The 23,111-nt window shown below is 40.9% G+C and overlaps 2 protein-coding genes and 1 pseudogene across 11 annotated transcripts in view; 2 read left to right on the top strand and 1 right to left on the bottom strand.

Annotated features, from left to right (window-relative positions):
• LOC110834130 (RING finger and transmembrane domain-containing protein 2) overlaps positions 1 to 23,111 on the bottom strand; it is a 65,614-nt gene that overhangs the window by 19,283 nt on the left and 23,220 nt on the right. For all 10 annotated transcript variants that reach the window (XM_022072972.2, XM_022072971.2, XM_087343317.1 and 7 more), the window contains 2 exons: positions 6,831 to 6,931; positions 6,391 to 6,559 (listed from right to left, as the gene is read on the bottom strand). In XM_022072972.2, the coding sequence (XP_021928664.2) occupies positions 6,391 to 6,559; positions 6,831 to 6,931 (270 nt within the window). The remainder of the gene's footprint in view (positions 1 to 6,390; positions 6,560 to 6,830; positions 6,932 to 23,111) is intronic.
• On the top strand, positions 1,752 to 6,559 carry LOC147874776 (uncharacterized). The gene is made up of 2 exons (XM_087343329.1): positions 1,752 to 3,855; positions 6,388 to 6,559. The coding sequence occupies exon 1, from the start codon at positions 2,799 to 2,801 to the stop codon at positions 3,621 to 3,623; it is 825 nt and encodes a 274-aa protein (XP_087199455.1). The 5' UTR covers positions 1,752 to 2,798; the 3' UTR covers positions 3,624 to 3,855; positions 6,388 to 6,559.
• LOC147874775 (uncharacterized) lies at positions 19,167 to 20,228 on the top strand (annotated as a pseudogene).

Below are 23,111 nucleotides of genomic sequence, written 5' to 3'. Positions count from 1 at the left end.
TGCACACACAACACACACAAACAACCTTCTCTGAAGCCCTGATGCCATATACAATCCAAAGCAGTCAAAGACCACAGACACAACCATGAGTCCAAATATCTCGGGAAGGGAAGATACTCAATTCTCAACATTCTCCTCACCCTGGTCAACCTCCAGAGGGATGACCAGTTGAACTGGACGAGAGATCATAGACCCCTCTGGCGTCCGAAGAATGACAGTTCGGATCCTGCCATCCCTTCCTTCTTGAAGTTTCTCTAGCCTTCTTCCACATGTGACGTGGGCGTGTATCCTCCTGAAGAAGGACGACGTCCCCTAGTCTGAGGTTTGAACCTCTCTGCGACTGGCGGACCTCATGGAAACTCCTCAACTGAGTTAGGTATTCGCTCTTCCATCTTTTCCAGAAGTCTCCTGTAGCTCTTTGTTGTCGTCTGAATTCCTTCACTAAATCCCTCCTAGCTGCCGGCTCTGGCCGTTGGCAACGCAGTGAGGCGTTCCCCAACGAGAAAGTGCGCAGGCGTCAGTACGTCAGGATTTGCCTCGTCCTGCGATATTGGTCTGAAGTTCAGTGCGGCTTCTATGCTCACCAGGATGGTGTTGAGGCCTTCTTCATCCACCTGCGATCGTCCCAACACCTTTCGCAGGCAGCGTTTGGTGGATCCAATCATCCTTTCCCAAAACCCTCCCCACCAAGCCGCACGTGGAGCTATAAATTTCAAGGTTATGCCATGCTGAGCTAGGAACTTGTGTGTCTTGCTTGCTGTGAGGGCTAGCCAAAGTTCCTTCAGCTTTCTATTCGTGCATGGAAGGTAGTGGCGTTGTCGGAATAGATAGTATTAGGCAGCCCTCGTCTTCCCACAACTCTCTCAAGTGCTAATAAAAATCTGTCCGTAGACATATCCGAGCAGAGTTCTAAATGCAGGACTCTTGTTGTTGCGCATGTAAATAGGACAATGTATGATTTCTTTGTAGTGTATCCTTGTTTCACATCGAAGTCGATGCCTGTGACTGTGAACAGTTTGAGTGTTGAAACACGTTCTGCCGGTAACAGAGCCTCTCTTTCTTGAGCAAAGCGATTTCTTGCAGGGAAGACAACAGTGCAAGACGTGTTTGATTGCCTGACGGGCTCTGAGTATCCAAAACTCGGATCTGAGTTCTGACAAACCGATGTGAACTCCGAGGTGGTGGAGGCAAATGTGTGTCTGCTGTATAAGCAGTCGAGAGAAGTGGTGTTGTCCATCAAGGAGAATTGGGTGGCGCTGCTCTCTGGATAACTCCGCAAACTGCAGACGTCCTCCGAGACGAATAAGTCCGTTGTCCAAGAATGGATTGAAGCGTGCTATCTTAGATCTTTCTGGCAGTGGTGAGCTCTTAAGGAGTGCGTCTAGTTCCATGGTGAAATGTTCTCTTTGAACAATTTGCAACCAGTAGAGGCGTGCGTTTGATAGCTCTGAAGCTGTCAATTCACCGAAAGTCTTCTCCTTCTGCCTTATATTTTGTTTGAAGCGGAGCACCCACGCTGTAATTTGGAGTAACTTCCAGTAGGAACTGTACCGTGTAGCGTCTAGAAGAGGGGTCGGTGTTTTCACCATGAGGACCTGATGAGCAAATTTCCTTACTTCCGGCAAAGGTGTGTCCATTGTAGGTGCATCGAGTGGCCAGTGATGCACAGGCTTTGACAGCCAAGAAGGTCCGTGCCACCAGATATCAGAATTCTTGAGTTTGTCTGCTGTTACACCTCTCGAAAAGGGGGCCAAAGGAGTAGTATGTGGTCCTGTGGGTGCACTCCCTGCTGGTGGAAGTGCACTAATAAAACACAGGAAATGCCATTTATTCCTACTAAGTCCGATGCATGCATGTCCACGTCATGGCTCCTGGGCAACGGGTACACTCTGTGTACACGGCTAAGTCATGTAAGGGCTAAAAAGCGAGTTCCCGACGCTTTAAAATGGGGACCTACCAGCTAAGGGAGACAACCCCGACAGAAAACATCGGTCCTCCAGGATGGCTGGGGGTTGGCGTAGGGCTAACAACCCGACCTGTAAAATCTCTTGTTACGGAAACAGCAAAAAAAGACAGCCGGATAGATTCAACGTTGACGACTTTTGGAATGAAAAGGACCACGAAAATAGGTTTCTGGAACGTGAGAACTTTGAGAGAAACCAGCAGATTAAAGCAGGTTACAAAGGAGATGCTGAAATACGGATTGGATATTCTTGGGGTTAGTGAAGTGAGATGGCCAGACTTTGGAGAAATGCAAACACAAGATGGGCTGACATTCTTGTACTCAGGACCTACTGCAGAAGATGCAGAACATAGGAACGGAGTTGGTCTCTTATTGACAAAGGGAGCAAAAAGAAGCCTTATGGAATGGCAACCCTTATCAGACAGGTTAATGAAGGCACGCTTTAAGACAAACATCCGAAATGTCACAATCATCCAGTGCTATGCTCCTACAGAAACTTCAGACGTTGAACTAAAAGAAGAGTTCTATCGATCCCTAAATGACACTGTCAGGAAAACCTGCAAGAAGGATGTTTTGATTGTTATGGGAGATCTGAATGCAAAAGTTGGGGACAGAAATGAAGGCATGGAGCAGGTAATGGGAGTTCATGGCATTGGGGAAATGAATCAAAATGGAGACATGTTTGCAAACTTTTGTGCCAGCCATGATTTGGTGATTGGAGGTACAATATTCCCTCATAAGAATTGCCATAAGATCACTTGGGTATCTCCGGATCACAAAACAGAAAACCAAATTGATCAAATAGCACTGAGTAAAAAAATTTAGAAGATCATTGATGGATGTGAGGAATAAACGCGGAGCTGATATCAGCAGTGACCACCATCTTGTTGTCGCAGACTTCCGATTAAAAATCATGGCTACAGGTAGAAGGTTTGAACAACGGAACCAACGATATGATGTGAAACAACTTAGGACATCAGCAAAAAAAGAAGAATTTCATTTAGAGCTAAAAAACCGCTATGAAGCATTACAAGAAGCAGAGGAAACCGATATTGAAAGTACATGGACTCAGGTTAAGGATATCTATTGCAGTGTGAGTGAACATGTCTTGGGCTTCAAAAATTATTTTAAGAAAGATTGGATGTCTGAAAATACATGGAAGTTAATAGGTGATAGAAAGGAGCTCAAAGCACAACTAAATATGAGCAAAACACGGCAACAAAAAGCCCGGATTCAAACTGAATACACAATTACTGACCGCCTAGTAAAGAGAAGTGTGAGAACTGATAAGAGAATGTGGGTGGATGAACAGGCCCAGAGAGCTGAGAAGGCTGCAGAAAGAGGAGATGCCAAAGAACTCTATAGTATAACCAAGATGTTAGCTAGGAAAGGCTTCAGCAAGAATAGACCTGTGAGAAGTAAGGATGGTCAACTATTGACAACAGAAGATCAACTCAAGAGATGGAAGGAATATTTCTCTGAAGTCCTAAACAGAGATCGACATGACGGAGGGGTGATGCGAGAAAATGTGGTAGAAACTGATTGTAAAATCGGTATAAATGTACCAACAAAGGCTGAAATCAAATTAGCCCTCAAACAGATAAATAATGGAAAGGCTCCAGGAATGGATAATATTACACCTGAGGTGCTTAAAGTATAGTTCCATCAAAGGCTGCGAGTTCGTAGCCCACTTTGCCATAGGTAGGTGAATTCGTCCCATGAGCGAAGTCACTTCATTGTACAGGTTGATCACTCCGGCGTCGTCCTCAGCACCGGCAGCGAAATCATCCATGTACATATTCTTATCAACAAGGGACGTAGCTTGAGGAAATACATGCTTGTACTTTGTGGCAAGTTCTCGCAGTGTGGCAGACAGGAGGAAGAGGCTACAGGTAAGTCCAAATGGAAGTCGGGTGAAGTGATATGTGATCAGATCGCTGGTTGTGATGTAGTTCCCTTCCTGGTCCAAGATTACTCTATACCACAGGAACCTTATAAGATCTCTGAGTTTTCGGTGTAACACTAATTGCAAGAATACCTGGCTGATGTCTCCAATCAAGGCAACAGGATACAGTCGAAATCGTAATAATATTGCGAATAGATCTGGAGAAAGATTCGGACCCATTTCCAAAGAGTAATTAAGGGAAGGTGCATTGTTCTCATGTGATGAGCCGTCAAAAACGATCCTCCATTTTGTAGTTCCGAGCTTTTCCTTCTTTACGGCATGATGTGGCAGATAGAACATTTGGCGGGAGTCCTCTTCAGGTGGGGCTACTTCTATGTGTTCCTTCTTAATGTGATCCAACATCTGGGTTTGGTAAATTTGTTTAAGATGAACGTTCCTTTCCAATTTCGTCTGTAGTGAGAAGAATCTCTTCTCCGCCTCGTGTCAGTTGTTGGGTACAGTGACATTTTCTTTCCTGGGAAACGAAACCACTCTTCTCTGATCCTCGAGACAGAATGAGGCAGCAAACTCTTGAAGTAAAGCCGAATCCTTGAGACTCGGGGTTTTGTCTTGGTTTTCCATGATGCCTATGGTTTCCAAGTCCCAGAAGCGTCGTAAGATATCTTCAGAGGGCGATGATGTGTTTAGTTTCACATAGTTGACAGTTAGAGTGTTTACTGTGATGCCTGATCTGTTTCCGCTAAGTACCCAACCCAATTTAGAGGGAATTAGCACGACGGATGACATGAGACGGATTGGCGAAGCGTCCTTGACAATTTTCCAATAGTTATCTCCGCCGATAAGAATCTCGATGGGAAGGTCTTCCGAGTCATTCTTTGGGTCAGCTAACTGAAGTTTTCGCGTGTGACTCAGCATCCTCACATCGTGTGGTACAGTCGGGTGTGGAGCAAAGGAGTGGAAGCTCTCGAATGCAGTAAGAGAAATGGTGGAATTTGTCAAGATCCTTTACCTTTTTGCGTGGTTTTGATGTGCTTGGAATTAATGTGGTTGCGGTCACCGTAGCGAGTGTGAAGGATTTTCTTTGTCTCCTCATATGTACTGGCAGTTATGGCAATCCCGTTCACTAGCATCTTTGGTTCGCCTTCCAGGTACCCTCGTAAGAACACGTGTTTGTTTATGGTAGAGAGGGACGGATCTTTATCAATGGATGATTCAAATTGTTCCCAAAAGCGGGACCAGGTCTCGATGTCCCCGACGAATGGCTCGAGCTTAATGGGAGGGAGTTTCACAGAGTGCGTGACTGCTGGATATGTGTGGGTTTGTGGCGGCTAAGAGACGCTTAACTGGGATGTTGAGGCTGCAAGCTTGCTATCTATTCTCCGTGTAGCCTTCTGAATGGCACGTTTTATCTTGTCAACATATTCTTCACAATTCTCCACATCAGCTTCATATTCACCGTCGGACAGAAGGTCGTGAATGACAGTGAGTTTACCCAAGGTGTCTTGGAGGCGACCCCGGAAGTGTTCGAAGTCGTCTATGGAACTGTCCTCAGTAAGTCCATTAATGACAGTGGAAAACCGCGTAGCGTTGGCTCTCTCTCTGGTACGTCTTCTCTTGAAGTTATGTAGGGTCGTAGCTGGATCTGATGCACTGGACATTCTTTAGGATGTTCCCTTTAAATTTCAAATTCGAGGTAGTGCAAATATCGTATGTCCTCCTGGTATCACACGGCACGTGCAAATACCATACGTGTTGTATAAACTGTATAACCGACCGAGCCTCCAGTACTTGTCGCAGATAGATCAGACTTGGCCGTAGATGGCGCTTAATTTATTATTATAGATAAAGCTCAAACCCAGTAATCTTAATAACGTAAATAAGGAATTTAGAGTAGTTTTAACGTTTAACGTTGTGCAAATTAATATATAATATGTGGAAAAAAACGTATCTGTGCGATGGCGTGTCCAAGTGGCTTCCCTAGCGTGGCGTGAGGAAAGATTTCTTGTGAACAGCTGAAGTTGCCGCTGCGACGTGAAGCTACCAACGTGATATTTCCTTATTCTTCACCTCTCGTCTTCTTCTACCGTCACAGCGATTTCCAGGCTTTCTTCCCGGGTTTCGGCACCAAATGTTGCACACACAACACACACAAACCAACTTCTCTGAAGCCCTGACGCCATATACAATCCAAAGCAGTCAAAGACCACACACACAACCATGAGTCCAAATAGCTCGGGAAGGGAAGATACTCAATTCTCAACAGGGGGTGAGAGCACTAGGAACTGGACTCTGGGATGATGGCTGTAATCTGTACTGTGGTACCACACTCCCAACCAAAGAAGCTAACTGAGGGCGGAGGCCTGCGCAAGCCCAAGCATCGTCCCTACCTAGGTGAAACCATTCCTGCGCACACTGAGCTAAGTTACCATACTTATACATTTTTAAATGTATTCCTTGTTACTTAAGAAAGTCATGTTCTGTTCAACAATGTATCTGCATTTTTTCTGTATGTTAACAGTACCTGAGCTCCTGGTTTGGGTGCGAGGAGAAGATGAACGGAATACATCCGTAAAGACAGACAATCAGTATCAGTGACGACAAACTTCGCTGACTCCCATTAGCTATCTCCAGCTTCACCTTTTTATTCCCAAGGATAAAGAGGTGGTGTATCAAACAGGTGGAAATAAGACCTGCAAAAGAAAAACATGCACACACACTCTTGTCATTCCTAAATGTGGAAATGTCCAGAGCAAACACCAACTTTTCTGAGAGATAAACTTTGTTTTGTCTGGACTTGCTACCAGTAATACCAAACAATCTGCATTTAGGCTTAAAAATAAAGGCATATTTTGTAAGATTAGATGGATTAACATAAATAAAAAGTTTGAAGACAGACTTCAGGCAATGTTTAAGTATGAATATTTGCATGTTCATACATCCCTAATGTTTATTACTACTTACAAAGAACTCCAAGTATGTCGCGACCAAGCGGGGATGGGTGAGACATCTTAAGCCATCTACCGAGAAGTTTTCGACTTTCCACCTCAACGCGTTTGTGTGCACTGGAAAGCGAGGGAAAACATGTGAAAAGTGTTTTGAAGAATACCTGTGCAAACTTTCTCATACCGAGCCTAACAGGTGAGTGCCATATTAAATTGCAGTTGATACATTTAATTACGGTACATATGTGGTAAAGTTAGGTGTCATTAGCTCTCTGAAAAAGTGACAGTGGAACCACGGTTCCGGAGAATTTGACGTAAATACGTCTATACGGAAAGGAAGTTTATGTATTGGCTTTATTCTAAATATTTCCTTTATACCCGCTTTACAATTGAGTAAATTTTGAGTAAGACATTGCTTATTTAACCTGAATTAGTTACGCTTAAGATGGGTCTGTGGTAGCTGAAATATGTTATAAAATTTGTGCACTTTAGAGTATCAACATTTCGTGCAAACACCATATCTATACAAGATTTTGAACTAGGATTTGACATCAACATTAAGCCAAACGTTTCCTCCATAAATGTGACAAAGCTTTGATTTTCCTCCTTCTTTAAATCAACGTTAAAATCTCCTGTCAATATTATCGGCATTGTATTAGGATCTTCAGTGGCCATAACTGAAAACATCTTTGTATAATTTCTCAAATGACTCAAAATAAATCTCTTACAATCATCAATATATTCCCTTTTACGTTCAGCATTAGTTTTTGGTATTCTTTTGGGAACTTTAGGTTCATTATCTAATACTTCTATTTTTTAACGTTTTCTGTACTGTCTCATATAATCTGCGTTATGGAGTCTTTTAGCTTCAATGTCATCCATCTTGTACATAGTATGACGCAACAACAGATTACTTAATAATTCTTAATGTGATATTGTAAAACGTTTTTACCAGCACAAAATTATCTACTCCACGAGGCACTTCTACAAGCGATTCACAGCTCAGCTCTTTCCGCAATAACGAAAGCGGATTGTTGACGGCAATAATGAAACACAACAATGCCGAGTAAACAGATGGCATTTCCTAGGTAACATAACAATGCAGTTACACTTTTTCGTAACACTTTTTTTCCTTATAGACGTATTTACGTCAAAAAAAAATTGGTGTAGCCGTGATGAGGACTTATATCCTTTTGAATAATGGATAATGATATTCTTATTGTACATTACTTATTCTATGCATATTTAGCCATTTGAGTCGAGTTGTGTAGAACTTATTTTTTTTCTTAATATGAATAATCTCCAACTGTTTGCCTTCATATCAGTACCAGTAATTTTACACTTCTATCTGAGCAATTCTGGGAGATAATAATAATACATTTTTACTTTGTGATTATTTGGTCGAAGAGCCTAGTTGGCCATGAATACAGATCAGAGCCAAAATGAGCCTAGTGCTCAGGCAAGAGAGACAAGGAGAGAAGAAGAACCCATAATTCAATTACATTCATTTATTAGAGTGCTTGGCAACAGCCAAGCACTTAAAATAACAATACAAAAAGACACAAAGAATAAACTAAATATATAAATGTACAATATAATAATGATAATATATCAATTCATTAATTTGTTACAAAATAATTAACAGTAAATGAGCTAAATAATATGCCTAAAAGTGAAACATTAAAATACAAAAAACAAACAAACTAATTATATAAATGTACAAATAATTCAACCCATTTATTGCTAATAATCAACAAGCAAATGAGCTGAATAATATGCCTAAGTGTATAATAATTAAATTAAAAACAGTTAAATATAAATAATACATACAAAATGAAACTTTAATTACAAAAAAAAAGGGGGGGGCTAAATAAAATGCCCAAGAAAAATATTCTCCTTGTTAAAAATGTTGATGCGCTGACAGACTGCATTGGCAGCAGAAACGCACCTAAACGAGGGACTAGCCTTAAAACTACCATGAACAAAAAACGTGAAGTAGTCTCTAATAGATCTGGAGGGAAAGCGCAAAGAAACTGAATCCAAAACGGATGGGCAGCAAATTTTGCCTTTATAAATATATTAATGAGAAAGAGAGCATCAAGATGGCTCCTAACTAAAACGTCTTCATAATTATAGTCACTGAGGCCATTAAAAATCTGGCGTGACATAAAGCAGCAAATTTCCTTTGAATTCTTTCAACTTTGGCAGAATCAGTGGAAGTAATGGAATTCCAAGTAACAGATCCATACTCCAATTTAGACCGAACAAGACTATTGTACAAAACCAATAAGCTATCTAAAGTAGAAAAAGAAGACGTAATACACCTAATCAAACCAAGCATTCTAAATATGCTGGTGAAAATAAAACTTGCAGTCCAAAAGTACACCAAGATCTTTAACACACTGAGAACGCAATATCAAATTGTCATATAATTTGTAATTAAAATATATGCTGTTTGTTTTACGAGTAAAAGATATAATCGTAGTTTTACCTAAATTAAGCTTCATACCATTTTTATGGCACCAATTTTGCACAGAATGAATATCATGCTGCAGCAACTTACAATCAAAAACGTTTCTAATATTACGATATATCTTCAAATCGTCAGCAAACAACAGATAACTAGAATTGGAAAGAGAGTCGCAAATATCATTAATAAATATGTTAAAAAGTAAGGGGCCTAAGGTTGAACCTTGAGGCACTCCTGACAACAAGATAAGGATACGAAAGCTTTCCCGATCTACGTACAAAGGAATGTCTGTTGGTAAGATAACTACAAAACCAATCAACAGAATTAGAGGAAATTCCAAAGCTGGCGAGCTTGTAAAGAAGAATGTTATGGGGAACGTGTCAAAGGCACTACTAAAGTCAAAGTATATAGAATCAATTTGACCTTGAGTGCTAAAAATGGGCATAATGGAGTTTAAGTAAGTAACCAAATTAGTTGAAGTAGAATTAAATTTTCTAAACCCATGCTGGGCAGGATTAAGTCTGTGTCTAAACAAATAAGATAAGTAGTCATAAATAACAAATTCAAATATTTTGAAAAAATTGTTAAAAATTGAAATGGGTCTGTAATTACTAACACTGGTACTGTCTCCTTTTTTAAATATAGGAAAAACAGCAGTTCCCTTCCACAAGGATGGATACACTAAGATTAAAAATATGTGTTAGTAAAGGAATAAATATGTCCGAGCAACCCTTGATAATAAAAGATGGAATTTCATCCAATCCAACACACTTGGAAGGTTTAAGGCGCTTAATAGCCATTGATACTTCAAAGGCAGAAACAGAAACGGTGGGTAAAAAGTCGAATGCAGTCGAAACAGGAGGAGTAACGGAAGGACAATTAGCATTAAAAGCTGATTTCAAATGATTAGCAAAGGAATCAGCAATTAATTTAGAGTCAGTAATAAACTGACTATCAACTTTAAGTTGAATAAATGAGTTATCCTTCTTTTTAAAATTAGAAACATACTTCCAAAAATGTTCGGGATGAGTTTTTAAACTGTCATCAACTGCCTTTAACCACCGCTGTCCATCAAACTTGATAGTAAATTTAACAAGTTTGCAAAAAAATAAAAAAATAGGAATAATAAAAATCAGATTTAGTCTCTCTGTACTGACAAAAATACATATTTTTTTTTTACAAATATAGTATTTTAAAGTGCTAGAAAACCAACATGGAAACTTGGACTTCCTAGAACACTTGTAGGGTACAGCTAAATTTAAAGCTTCAGTAACAACTGAGTTGAGCTTATTAACGGCACAGTCTACAGAAGTCTGATTACGGACACAGGTCCAGTCATAAGAAAATAAATATTTATATAACAATACAAAATCACCACAGGAATAATTGCGAAAAGAACGTGGAGGCTGCAAATAAGAAGAAGGATGGAAGGTATCAGGTTCAACCAAGTTAAAATCAGATTAGGAAACCTAAATATCAGTAAAATTAGCAAATACAAGATGAAGTAAATTCTTGTTTTGTACGGTAGGGTTGTACTGAGAAAGTCCAAAATAACATGCAGCATTATAAATTACCTCACCTCTAAGTTTGGTATAATAATGTGAGTTAGCATGGTGACACCCATGAACTCAATCATATCCAGGTACATTAAAGCACCTAACAGGACTACGCAGAAATTTTGAGTGTTCAGCTTAGCTTCCAAAGAAATAAAATAATTTTCAATAATTTTGATATCCATATTCGGCAGAAAATAATTGTTACCAACAAGTAAACTAAAACCACCGGGAATAGAGATTTCTATCCAAACACATTCCTGCGTAAGTTTACAACCAAAATGGGGTCCCAGAATGTTTGAAATTGCCTATAGCAGTCAAGGCTGTTACAGATAACTATTTAAAACAATGGTTTACGGCAGTGTACAAGGACTTGGCTGACTATAACCACTTTAAGCAATCCATTAAGGAGCTCTTATGGAATCCGCAAGTACAGTCTCAAGTACGTATATCACTATATCAGGACAGGTAAGACAGAAATAGGAATGAAACCATGTCGGCGAATTTCTTGCGATATTCTGTGTTGGCAGCCAACCTATCACCAAGATTGGCAGAGCTACACCTCGTAGATGCCATTTCCCGCCGTATGTGCAACGAACCCTTTTATCAGCTGCTGCTCGAACCATTCAGGACGCGTTAACTTTTCTGCGAAAGATGCAAACTATGGAGAATTTTGACGAGCGGGGAAAACAGAATTCTGATGTGTCGGGCAACGCAAGGCAGTTCAAATGAAAGGGGGCAAGGCCGATTTGATAGGAGCACAAATTTCCATGAGAGTCAGAGTTATGGCCGGAACAGACCATACCCGTCTCATGATGGCGGACAAAGGGGCCAGTTCACCTCTCGGGAAAATACAGGCACTGGGATGCACTCTAGAAACGACGACGGCTACTACAAAGATTTGAATCCAAGAGCAGACCCCCTACGACCATAACAGGAACGACACGCCTGTAACGAGCGGAGGACGTTCATCAGAACATGATCCGGGAAACAAACCCAGGACGATGTAGACAACGGCCTAGCCCAAGGTCCAGTCATAAGATCGAGAAATGCAAGTGAAGAGATGGTAAAGCCTGAGGAAATTCACGATATTCTTAAATATATTTCTGAGAATCCACTCCGAGAAAGTGAGGTGATGATTTTTTATATAAACGAGGATAATCTACATGGTTGCCCTCAAGCTAAATTGAAAATCGGGGACAAGGAATTGATAGCCATCTTAGACAGCGGTGCTGAAATGTCGATTATTTCAGAGACATTGGTCGATGCTTTGATAGAAAGTGGGTTAAAACTATTACGTATCCCTGTAGTAAACGGAGTGCTGATCTCAGCTTGGGGTTCGCGGACCAAGATGATAAGAAAGCAAGCGTTGATCCCGATCAAAATAGATGATCAAATGTACGAGCAAGTTTTTATGGTTGCCCCTCAGTTGTTAGCGCACGCTATATTGGAAGCAAATATTTTGAATGATTTCCAAGTTGTTGTTGATTTCAAAGAAAAATGTTTCTCGACGAAGCAGGATGGAAAAAGATCCAGACATAGTTTCATCTACAAGGATACGTCAGGGGGAGGAGACGGGAACAGGCCGATTGCGAGCTCAGACCTGGCAACTTCTGATCATCGGTTAATTAATGGAATAAAACCTGGACGGTCGGAGAGTTGAGTATCCACCTATAATAACTATGATAGTACAGACAAGTGCCGCTTTATTCGTCGGTGTAGATGACTGCGAGTCAGATATAACTTTCGAGGGACCAGACATCCCTGGTTTATGTAATTTACGCCGCATTAATGAGTTCAGTGAATGGACGCCTTGAAGATGTAAAGCGCATTATTCGACAAAGTAGTTGTGAGGGCGACTCGAAAGATCATGTACTGAGATACCGACAGGAAGCTGAACTAAGGGATACTAGAGCCATTCCTATCCGAGACCATGGCACCAAAGTAGACAACTCTACCAATTTAAATGAGTTACAAAGGGAAAAACCATTTAACTTGCTCTTAAAATACGAGAAGTCCTTTAATACGAGACCGGGGAAATGCAAGAATTTTTCTTATAAATTTGATGTGAGCTGTCCGGGCCCACTTGTTGGTTACAGCAGACCAATACCCTTCTCCGTGAGGAACGAGGTTCGAGCCCAGATGGAACAGATGAAAAAGGACGGGATTTTAGAGATTTCTACGTCTACGCATCTCAACCCATTTATTAATTGTGATGCGAGAAAGGTCAACCGGTTCATGACCGCTGATCGAGCAAGAGTACAACCGATAAATGAGTTATTGCAACAGTTTCACAGGGCAAGGTTTATTAGCACCAGAATCACGTGTATACACAGCTTTTCTGTTCGAATCCCAGGTCTACCAGTTTACTAGAACGAAATTCTTTGGCTGCCTTTGTCAGGGCGTTACAAGCGACTCTTGGCTCACAAGCTGTGGATATTGCTTTAGCTTATGTCCAAACGTACGAGCTTCATCTCAGGCACCTCGAGACCGTAACTGGCAAGCTGACTGGAGCCGGTTTTTACTATTAATGCCGGGTAGTGCAACTTCTGCAAACCCGAGATAAGGTTTCTGGGACATGTCATCAGCAAAGGCGGCGTCTTCCCCAGACCCTCAACGCATAGCAGCCATATTAAAATACCCAGCACCGAAGAACCAGAGGCAATTAAGGCAGTTTTTAGGCGATGCCGAGGAGATAAAGGGGTTGTCGTGACCAAAGGACATAATGGTGGCCGACATAAACCTAGGTATCGACACCTGGATCGGGCGCAGTCTTGAGGAGTTAGCGGCTTTCCAAGCACGCGACCCTAAGATACAATACATAATACAGGCTGAGAATCAGCGGCGTGTACCATCGGACGTGAATTACCTACTCAGGCACGACGTTCTGTACAGCAAGGACAGCTGTAACTACCCTTATTGGAGGCCAGATTTGCCAACTGCGCTTGAAGTTCAGGTAATTAAATTTGTACACGTTTCTTTGGGACATCTGGGAACGGAAAAGTGCATGGCTGAGATCGCGAGCTCTGTGCAGTTGATCTGTATGGGCCCCTCCCGACAGGGCCCGCGGGCGTCCGCTACATTTTGGTTGTGTTGGGACGTATTTACGAAATTCGCGCCCATACTCACCGAAAAGCCCAGAGGAAATACAAGCAATGCATCTCATTGGAGACTCTGTATATTTGTTATGCTAAATAAAAGCCATGTATCCATTTCGTTAGTTTCATTTCATTCCCATATCCCAAAGGAAATATTACCCACTAACGCAGACGTATTCACGTAAAACCCACGGCCGTGTCCCCGACTCGGCCACGCCCCAAGGTTTTTGTTGTTGTTGGAGTCCACGAACAGACAGTCAACCTGATCAGACGAAGATACACCGTACATCACGATTCATGAATAATGGAAAACAAAACATAAGATGCATAAAATAAGTAGATCAACAGAACACATACTATAATAATTTACAAAACAGATGAATAAATGAAAAACTTGCATTGAAATATAAAGTAGTTTTAAAGGAAAAACCTGAAGATGATGCTACGCATCGAAACATGTAGTAATGAAGGCGCAGTATTGTAACATCGTAGTAACGATGAACAGCGCAAATTTTAAATTTTAACATCTGTAAGTAAAGTTTGTGTATAGACCTGAATTATATTATATATTTTAATCAAATTTAGTGTTCAGGGATTTTTCAAGTTCAAAAGAAAATATTTTTTTTGCTACGTCAGACCTGAACTGCACGTGGCAATATCAGTAATCAGCTGACTTTGTGTTTCAGTTGGAGGAGGACTGAATGGCTTGCTGTTATGTGAAATGTTATAACAGCCTGTCACGGGTGGTTGTAGGTTAAAAGCGCATCTCATCTCAAGGCCGAGTGTTGTGGTTTGAACCCCGAACGGGCTAAACCTTGGGATGAAGTGTAAACCAGGCTTTGGCGTGTTAAACCGGTTTATGTAAACGAAGGTGTAATCAGATGATTTTGGGAACGCCTTACGTCATCTGAATTTGATTGTGTATTAAAATTTTGTCCTTGTTAAGCATATTAAGTTGCAAGTTACATTTTATATTTTATTTACTAGATGATGGATAATATCCATGAAATTTTTTTTATTCTAATTGCAAGAAAGTGTTCACACGCTGTCATCGACATTCCGTCTGGTGGGAACCGGGCGTGACCCAAAAAGCCAGGTGTAATGCAGTAAAAAGATTACATTTGTTTACTTAGTATACTTATTTGGTTGAACAGCCTAGTTAGCATCAATACCTCAAAGGTATTATTAAATGAGCCAGGTGCTCTACATAGAGAAGAGAGGAGCGAGAGAGGGAAAACTGATTTTCAGCGATCCCAAGAAACAGGAGGTTTTTCCTGCGGCAAAGAAGCAGGGGAAAAGGGCCCAAGAACACTCCAGGTCCTGTGGCTCCGCCACTTCCAAGACCAACCCCCCGGTTCGAAGCCAGTAGCAAAAGATCTTGCTACAATGTCTACACCACTGAGGAATGATCCAATGTGGATAGAGTTCGAAGATCACGGCTTTTCGGGCCTAACGCCCTATAGGGGCGAGAACACCACCTACGAAGGCTTCATGCCTGTGGTCGATAGGGAGTACGATTTCATCGGGTCCGTTGACAGAAACTTTACGAAGTTTGTCTCAAAGGGAATGTGGGCGTATTACAATATTCACCATTTATACGCTCGGTTCATCGCCATCAAGAGACACGAAGGCATGCCAACTTATTTGGAGGAACGCTACGCTGATTCGTTCCGGTCCGACAATTATCCGGTGCCCTCCTGTGCGATCAATCGGATGTACGACGGATACAGCGGGTAAAAATACGAGGTGTCAGTCCGAAGCGGTTGTCAACACGATAAAAGGACCGCCATCGAAGCCCTATTGTGTAGTTTCCGAGTACGTAAAGAGACGATAGGACAAGGAGAAGTCGTGCTACGACTTCGGGAACTACCAAAACGTTCCAGGTGCATGAGCGTTAACTAGAAACACCATCTTTACCTTCGGAAACGTGGAGCAATGGAATCTAAAAGTTGCAACAGCGAAGCTTGACTTAGCTGCCACAACAGATCATGCATGCGTGAGGTTCAGCTCAGAAATGGTATAAAAAGCTCGCAATCTATTGGCACTCTCACGTTTTGATCCTTCCACCGAGAAACGTAACAGCCGAATCATCGAGCCGTCTACTAGAAGTTTAATTACGAATATATTCGTCGCTTTGAGTAAACAATAAAGGTACGCTTCTCCGAATATCACAGCAACATACGAGAAGAGAATTCGCTCCGTGTTAAAGCCGCCTCACCATCTGCTCTACGTATATTCCCAGGGTGTCGGAGGCTCTTACTCGCCGACAATCTCACACCATCGTCAAAAAATTCCCTTCAATATCTCCTCCACACGTAAAGAAGGCTGTAACCACCTGAGCACCCGGCCACAAGAACAAACAAACAAACAAACAGTGAGACGTGAGGTAGAAACAAAGGGACGGTTACAGTGGCAGATCCAGTCCAAAATGATGACAACAACTGTGGAATTTGCCTCTATACATGTGTAGAACCTCTGTGCCTACAAGCGGCCACATTTTTTGCAAAAAATGTATATCCACATGGTACGAACAAAGAAAAACATTGCAGAGCGGCAATCAATACTTTCAAGCGTCAGTGGACTGATGGGTCTACTGCAACTTTTTTTTTCCAAATTTTAATAACACTATACAGAGAACAGGGCACAAGATTCTAAAGGGGACTTGACTAGCCCACTTTGCGCGGGAAAACATTCTCTGCACGAATTCAAAGCAAAGAGGACAGTATAGATGCATCAACTGTCTTGGCCACAACAAATACAACAAGAAGCCGGTAAATGAGAACCACTCAACATCGGACAAATTCTGTAGTTGTTAATGAAGTATATCGTCAACACTGACTACTAAGATGGACACAAAACGCAACTCAAATAGTAATAATAATCAATCAAAATCATTGCAGTGCCTACAAGCGGCCACAAACAATCTTGTCCAATTAATAAACGAACAACAGATTTTCATGTAGGAGCCTTATGTTATCAACAACAAACTGGTGGGAATTCCTTCAAGTTTTATAACTTATACAGTAATAAACCTTGATCGGATACGGTAATACTTCTGGATCACCTCCAGACACAACTGTGTTGTCTACTATTTCATCTCTGACCGATGTAAACATCAAAAGCATCACTTCAAACAATAAAGTTGATCCATTATATGAAAATATCTGGACACGACCTCCAAAAAACTACACTACGAAAAATTGTAAAAAAATTGTAATTGAGTTTTAAATTTAATATAATTTTACACCTGATGATGGTTTAATAAAACCGAAACATGTTGTAACTGTTCCAATTGTAAATCGATTATTCGATATGGAACACAGAATGATATTTTAATTATTTTAATTATCTTATTTTAAATACATTGTGATTTGACAGAATAACCAAATAATTTAATTTTAATTTAATAAGTCACAATATGACGCAACTACACTATCTTAACTTACACATACTTACAAAATAAAATTGTACGCTGTAAGTACATATTTCGATATCAACGACGACATAGAAAGGGAAATTCTGTTTATTATTAACGAGGATAATGGTGTCCCTACATTTGAAACTAATAGAGCCCTCAGAAGAATCGACAATCTCCAATACCTCCCTGCTTCGATTCATTACCGAGTGGTGAGGAAGAGAGCTGTGCAGATCACAAGAACATCTCCTTCAGAATAGCGGACAATATTACAAATAGAATACATGGGGATTTGAAACCAGAACAGGACCAACGCCTAAGATACATCGTAAAGGAGGAAAACTTTCCAGCATTTGATATAAATCTAGTCAAGAATATGAAATCCAAACTTAATTGTATAAATGAAACAATGGAGGTTAGGGCTATAGAAAGAGAACTATGTGAAAAACTTAGGAATGAAAATGATATTGAAGATATGATACAAGACTTTTTCAGTTGCATCAAATCTGCATGCAATACAGCATTTAGATTGAAATCAGCGAAGAAAGTGACCAAAGGAATAACGGTCCCTTGGTGGACAGATGGGTTGACTATACTACGTAAGAAGGTAAATGCAATGTAGTTTAGGACTCAAGTATCACTGTTATAAAACAACAAGTTAAATTTTAGTTTTGTCATTATATATTATAAATTATAGTGTTTTCAAGAGTTAGTTGAACTCTTGTGAAATGTGAGACCAGGTAAAGGGAGGAACTAATATTTCCTGTCTAGAAGTGGTGTTTACTCTCCACATTTAGGAATGACAAGAGTGTGTGCATGTTTTTCTTTTCCAGGTCTTATTTTCACCTATTTGATTCACTTCTCTTTTATCGCTGTAAACAAATTGGTGAAGATGGAGGTAGCAAAACAGAATGAGGGATGTTTTGTATCATTGATACTAGCTACCGGTACTTTGGGATGTATTTGGTCGTCTTATTTCTCGACAATACGACATCAGTTCAGGTACTGTTAACATACATACTTTGTGCTTCTGGAAACTCTTCAGTAAAGATCGTTCACAGAAGGTAAGATGTTTAACTCATTCATTGGGAGGGGGAAACTTCATACATCATCCGAAAGACGCTTTCATAAAATAAAATTATATAATGCATGTGGCACTTGCTAAAAACAATATGGATCCCGGAAATAGCTGCTGCCCTACGTACCTTAGGGACAAGGTCTGCCTCGGGTACATAGAAGTACATACCCCATAAAGTGGTGAATAGATGGGATATATTAATAATAATAATAATAATAAAGCACTGGTATGAACATATCCCAAAGACAGTGGAGACAAGTCAAGATAGCCAAATAACTATTTTGTGGAACCAACAACTCACAACAGATTGAAAAATCCCAAATAATAAACCAGACATTTTAATCCGAAACAAAAACGGAACTTGCCTCTTAATTGACATAGTAAGACCGACTGAGAGGAATGTGATTAAGAAGGAAGCAGAGGAGTTCTTGAAATACAAGAACCTTCTCATAGAAATACAGAGAATGTGGAAGGTTCAAGCAAAAATAATTCCAATAGTTATAGGAGCAACAGGAACTGTCTCAGAAAATATTTGGCCAACATCCCGGGCAAACACGACATCAGGGAAATGCAGAAGACCGCCATTTTCGGATCTTCATACATCATCCGAAAGACGATGTCATAAAATAAAATTATGTAATACGTGTGGCACTTGCTAAAAATACTATGTATCCCGGAAATAGCTGCTGCCATATGCACCTTAGGGACAAAGTCTGCCTCGGGTACATGGAAGTACACACCCCATAATGTGGTGAATAGATGGGATAACAACAACAACATTTCAGTTACTTTAGTACTTGCAAGTTTCTTAAGAACCACATCTCGTTTACAAGTGCTGTGGTGATGGCTAACAAAGAAACTCGCCGCAAGGTTGCCAGCCGACCTTATTTGCCATACTCTCCACATACCCTGCAACAATGCCTGGATAATATTGCAAGAAAAAAGACGAGCCAGCAACAAGCATCAAAACACTATGGGATTCCTCGGAGCTCTATTGTTCTTAAAATGAAAGCTTCAAAGGAAAACAATATTAGAGCTCCAGGCCATAGAACTGTTCTTACACAGGAAGAAGAAGAATCCTTTGTACAACACACCATTGCTATGTGTGATTTCGGGTATACAATCACTACTTTAGATTTGAGATGCATAGTCAAGAGCTACCTGGATGGATCAGGCAGGAAATTGAAAACATTTCGCAACAATTTTCCTGGTAAAAAATGGGCTGAGAAGTTCCTCAAAAGACACAATCGTGTTCTTTCACAACGTTTCTGCAGCAATATCCAACAATGTTGAGCAGCACTTGACGCATCTGTTATTAATAGTTATATTCAAAACTTATCACAGGTTGCAAAAGATGTACGCCCTGAAAAAATCTGGAACTACGATGAGACCAATCTTGTCGACGACCCTGGGAACGAAGAGGGGATGCAAGTACCCTGAGGCAATAAAGAACAGTACTAAAGCAGTGATTTCGTTAATGATATGTGGCAATGCATCAGGCTACATCTGTCCTCCATATGTGAATTACAAAGCAGAGAAGTTGTGGGACCCATGGACTCAGGGTGGCCCTTCTGGGGCTAGATACAATCGAACAAAAAGTGGCTGGTTTGACACACAAAGTTTTGAAGACTGGATTTTTCACCTTATTTCTTCACATGTCAAGAGAGCACGAGGGAAGCATGTACTGATTGGTGATAACCTCAGCTCACACATGAGCATTCCAGTTTTAAAGGCATGTAGAGAAAATAATGTGGCTTTTGTAGCGTTACCGCCCAATTCAACCCACCTAACATGACTTTCTTAAGTAACAAGGAATACATTTAAAAATGTACAAGTATGGTACCACAGTACAGATTACAGCCGTCATCCCAGAGTCCAGTTCCTAGAGCTCTCACCCCCTTTTCCAACCTTGCTGCTGCTGTCATCATACTTTAGTGTAATAACTGTAAATAAGACCATAATAATCATTTGTCCTTTGTTGTAGCTTGGTGACCAAAACCCTAGATTTGCCCTATATGAAATTCATTGAAATTCTATGGGAGATAACGATGAGGGACATCGTCATCAAGTGTTCAACAGTAGCCCTCAAAGCGTCTGTTGCTGCAATCCCTCCTGGCTGGCACAGAGTTTAGTTAATTAAAATGTATAACCAGAAGCAGCTGAGAAACCGCTCAGTGGATGTAGCTCCCTCAACACAGAGCTTGAGATTTACATAACATCACCTAGCATACATGGTCAACTATGTCCAGTTTATGACACCGACTACAACCCGAAAAGGAAATACCGATAGGTGGCAGACACGGGAAATTTATCGCGATCAGATGGAGAGAGAGAGTACAGCAGATGAGGGACAAACCATAAATGCAGGGGTAGCTTTACGGTCAGAAACCAACTTATTAACTAATGATTTCTTACAGAGAATTATGGACTTGAACAAAAAAACTAGCTAAAACTATCGAGAAAGTTAGAGAGGAAACTGCTAAACAAGCAAAATATTTCGAGGCGTCCCTACGAGAGCTGTCGATCGGGTTAGATAATAAGGTAGATGTGTCCATAACAGCTTTAAGCAATAGGACTGAGGAGTTGGAGTTCAAGACCAGGGACCTATCAAATGAGGTATTAAACATAGAAACGAATGTAAACAAAGAAATTGAAGCGGTGAGAGAGGAAATCGCCCGTGTTAGGCAGGAAGTGTCGAGCGAAATTGTAGAATGGAGAAGGGAAGCTATGAACTCCACGTCGTCAGGACAAATTTTGTGTCGGTCGCATTCCAACAATGAGCAGGCCTGTGGTGGCAGCCCCACCCCACGTCTGCAACAGCCTGCAGTGACCCTCTTGCTGTAAGGCATGCTTTAGTTGAAACTGAACATCTGTTGCATGCGAGTGCTGATGGACGGTGCATGAAGAATGAAAATATTCGTGTAAGTGAGTCACCTAACACAAACTTAAATTTCAGGGCAGATATCCAGAAATTAATCGGTGTAGAAATCCCGTTACCCACTTTTGTAGATGCTACGGCGCAAAATGCTTTGTTCCATGTGAAACAACTTGATGAATATTTCGAATTGAAAGCAATTTCTCCACAATTTCGCCTAACTATTGCTATGAAGTCACTCACAAATGGATGTTATTCCAGATTGTTACTTTTAATTCCACTTCTTATGGAAATTTAATTGTTTGTTGTAGGTTAGCACCGACAGTGACTCCAAATACAACATATGCATTTGGAAATATCCATACATGTCACGGGTTGCAAATCTGACTGGCCATTCATCTCGAGTGCCCTATCTTGCCATGTCTCCAGATGGAGAGGATATTGTAACCGGCGCTGGCGATGAGACTGCGTTTCTGGAAAGTGTTCGATAAAGATCGTTCACACAAGGTAACTTGTATCTTGTAATGTTAACATTTTTTAAGGTTACGTTTGTAGACATTTATAAAAATGTTTGATGTGATTTTCATCCCTTGTTTCAGGAGAAGAAACCATGAATCCTAGATCTCTTCACCAGCATCAGATGAAGAATCTCCAGATGCTGCATAATGCATTGCTCTTTTGTTCTTATTGTGTTTTATTATGTTGTTCTGATTAATTGGTTTGTTATTTATACTGTAAAAATTTCTGATTCCCCGCTGTCGTCAAAAAATGACGTCAAACAATGTTACGTTATATTTGTTTTCTCGGCATTGTACCAACACAACAATGCCAAATGGAGGGGTTAAAACACTTGGTCAAGTGTTTAAAACGCACCACAAAAGAGGCTTGGGCCAAAGTCACCACTCCCAACGCCACCATCAAGGGTATACATGCCACAGACGCCCACTCCTCAAAGAAACAATCTGATTATCTCAGAGGCAATCTTTGGTGTAGATTTCACCATAACAGAAATTGAGCCGCGACAAAATTTTGAGGCCAACTACAGCAAATTACCTGACATTGCCGTCGAAGTATACAATAACATCTCAGTTGATGAGAAGCAGCTCGACAGGCGAATGGCAAAGGAGGAATTATCTTACTATGCCACAGGAATGTTGTGGTTAAAGCTCTTGGAAGTCAAGGCCAAACAGCCCAATCACGCACTCGCCAGGGACGAGAAGGCCATCCGTAAGGCGGCATCAGAGGAGACTTTTAACGTTCCTCAGCACATATACGCCTACTTGCAAGAAATCGGCACTTATGCCGATCGAATGGGAAAGGAGACGGAATTAAATATTCCTGATCTACCTATTCAAAGAGCGGGAGGATTAAGGGACTATCACACAGCCAAAATAGATGCGGAAACACACATTTATTTAAAGAGGTGCCAAGCTTAGGTATAGCTGGCGACATGGTAATGGCTCTAGCGAGTCAAGCTCCAGGGCCCAACATCAATTTCAGAGTGGAATTTCCACCCCACTCAAGAGCCACGCGAAGCCTGACAGGCAATACCTTTCCAATAGGTGATAGACGGCCTGAAATAAGACAGAATCTAGCAAGATTTGACATAACAACAGATGCCTTTCCCGAATACGTGGAAGATACTAGGTTTAATTTACGATATTTACGACATATATCGGATATTCTAGACTCGACAGAAACGTTCCGGAATGAGAAGGTTCGTTTCAAAAATCTGACAAGATCAGGAGGTGAATCACAAGTAGTATTCACCAAGCCACTCACAGATAGAGACATCAGAAACTGGCGAGACA

Source organism: Zootermopsis nevadensis, unplaced genomic scaffold (assembly GCF_977971745.1).
Source record: "Zootermopsis nevadensis isolate Lab colony 2312 unplaced genomic scaffold, Znev_1.0 Znev_ptg000005l, whole genome shotgun sequence".
NCBI classification, from domain to species: Eukaryota; Metazoa; Arthropoda; class Insecta; order Blattodea; family Termopsidae; genus Zootermopsis; species Zootermopsis nevadensis.
The sequence above is the reverse complement of the archived record's forward strand: the minus strand, read 5'-3'. Positions and strand labels throughout refer to the sequence as shown.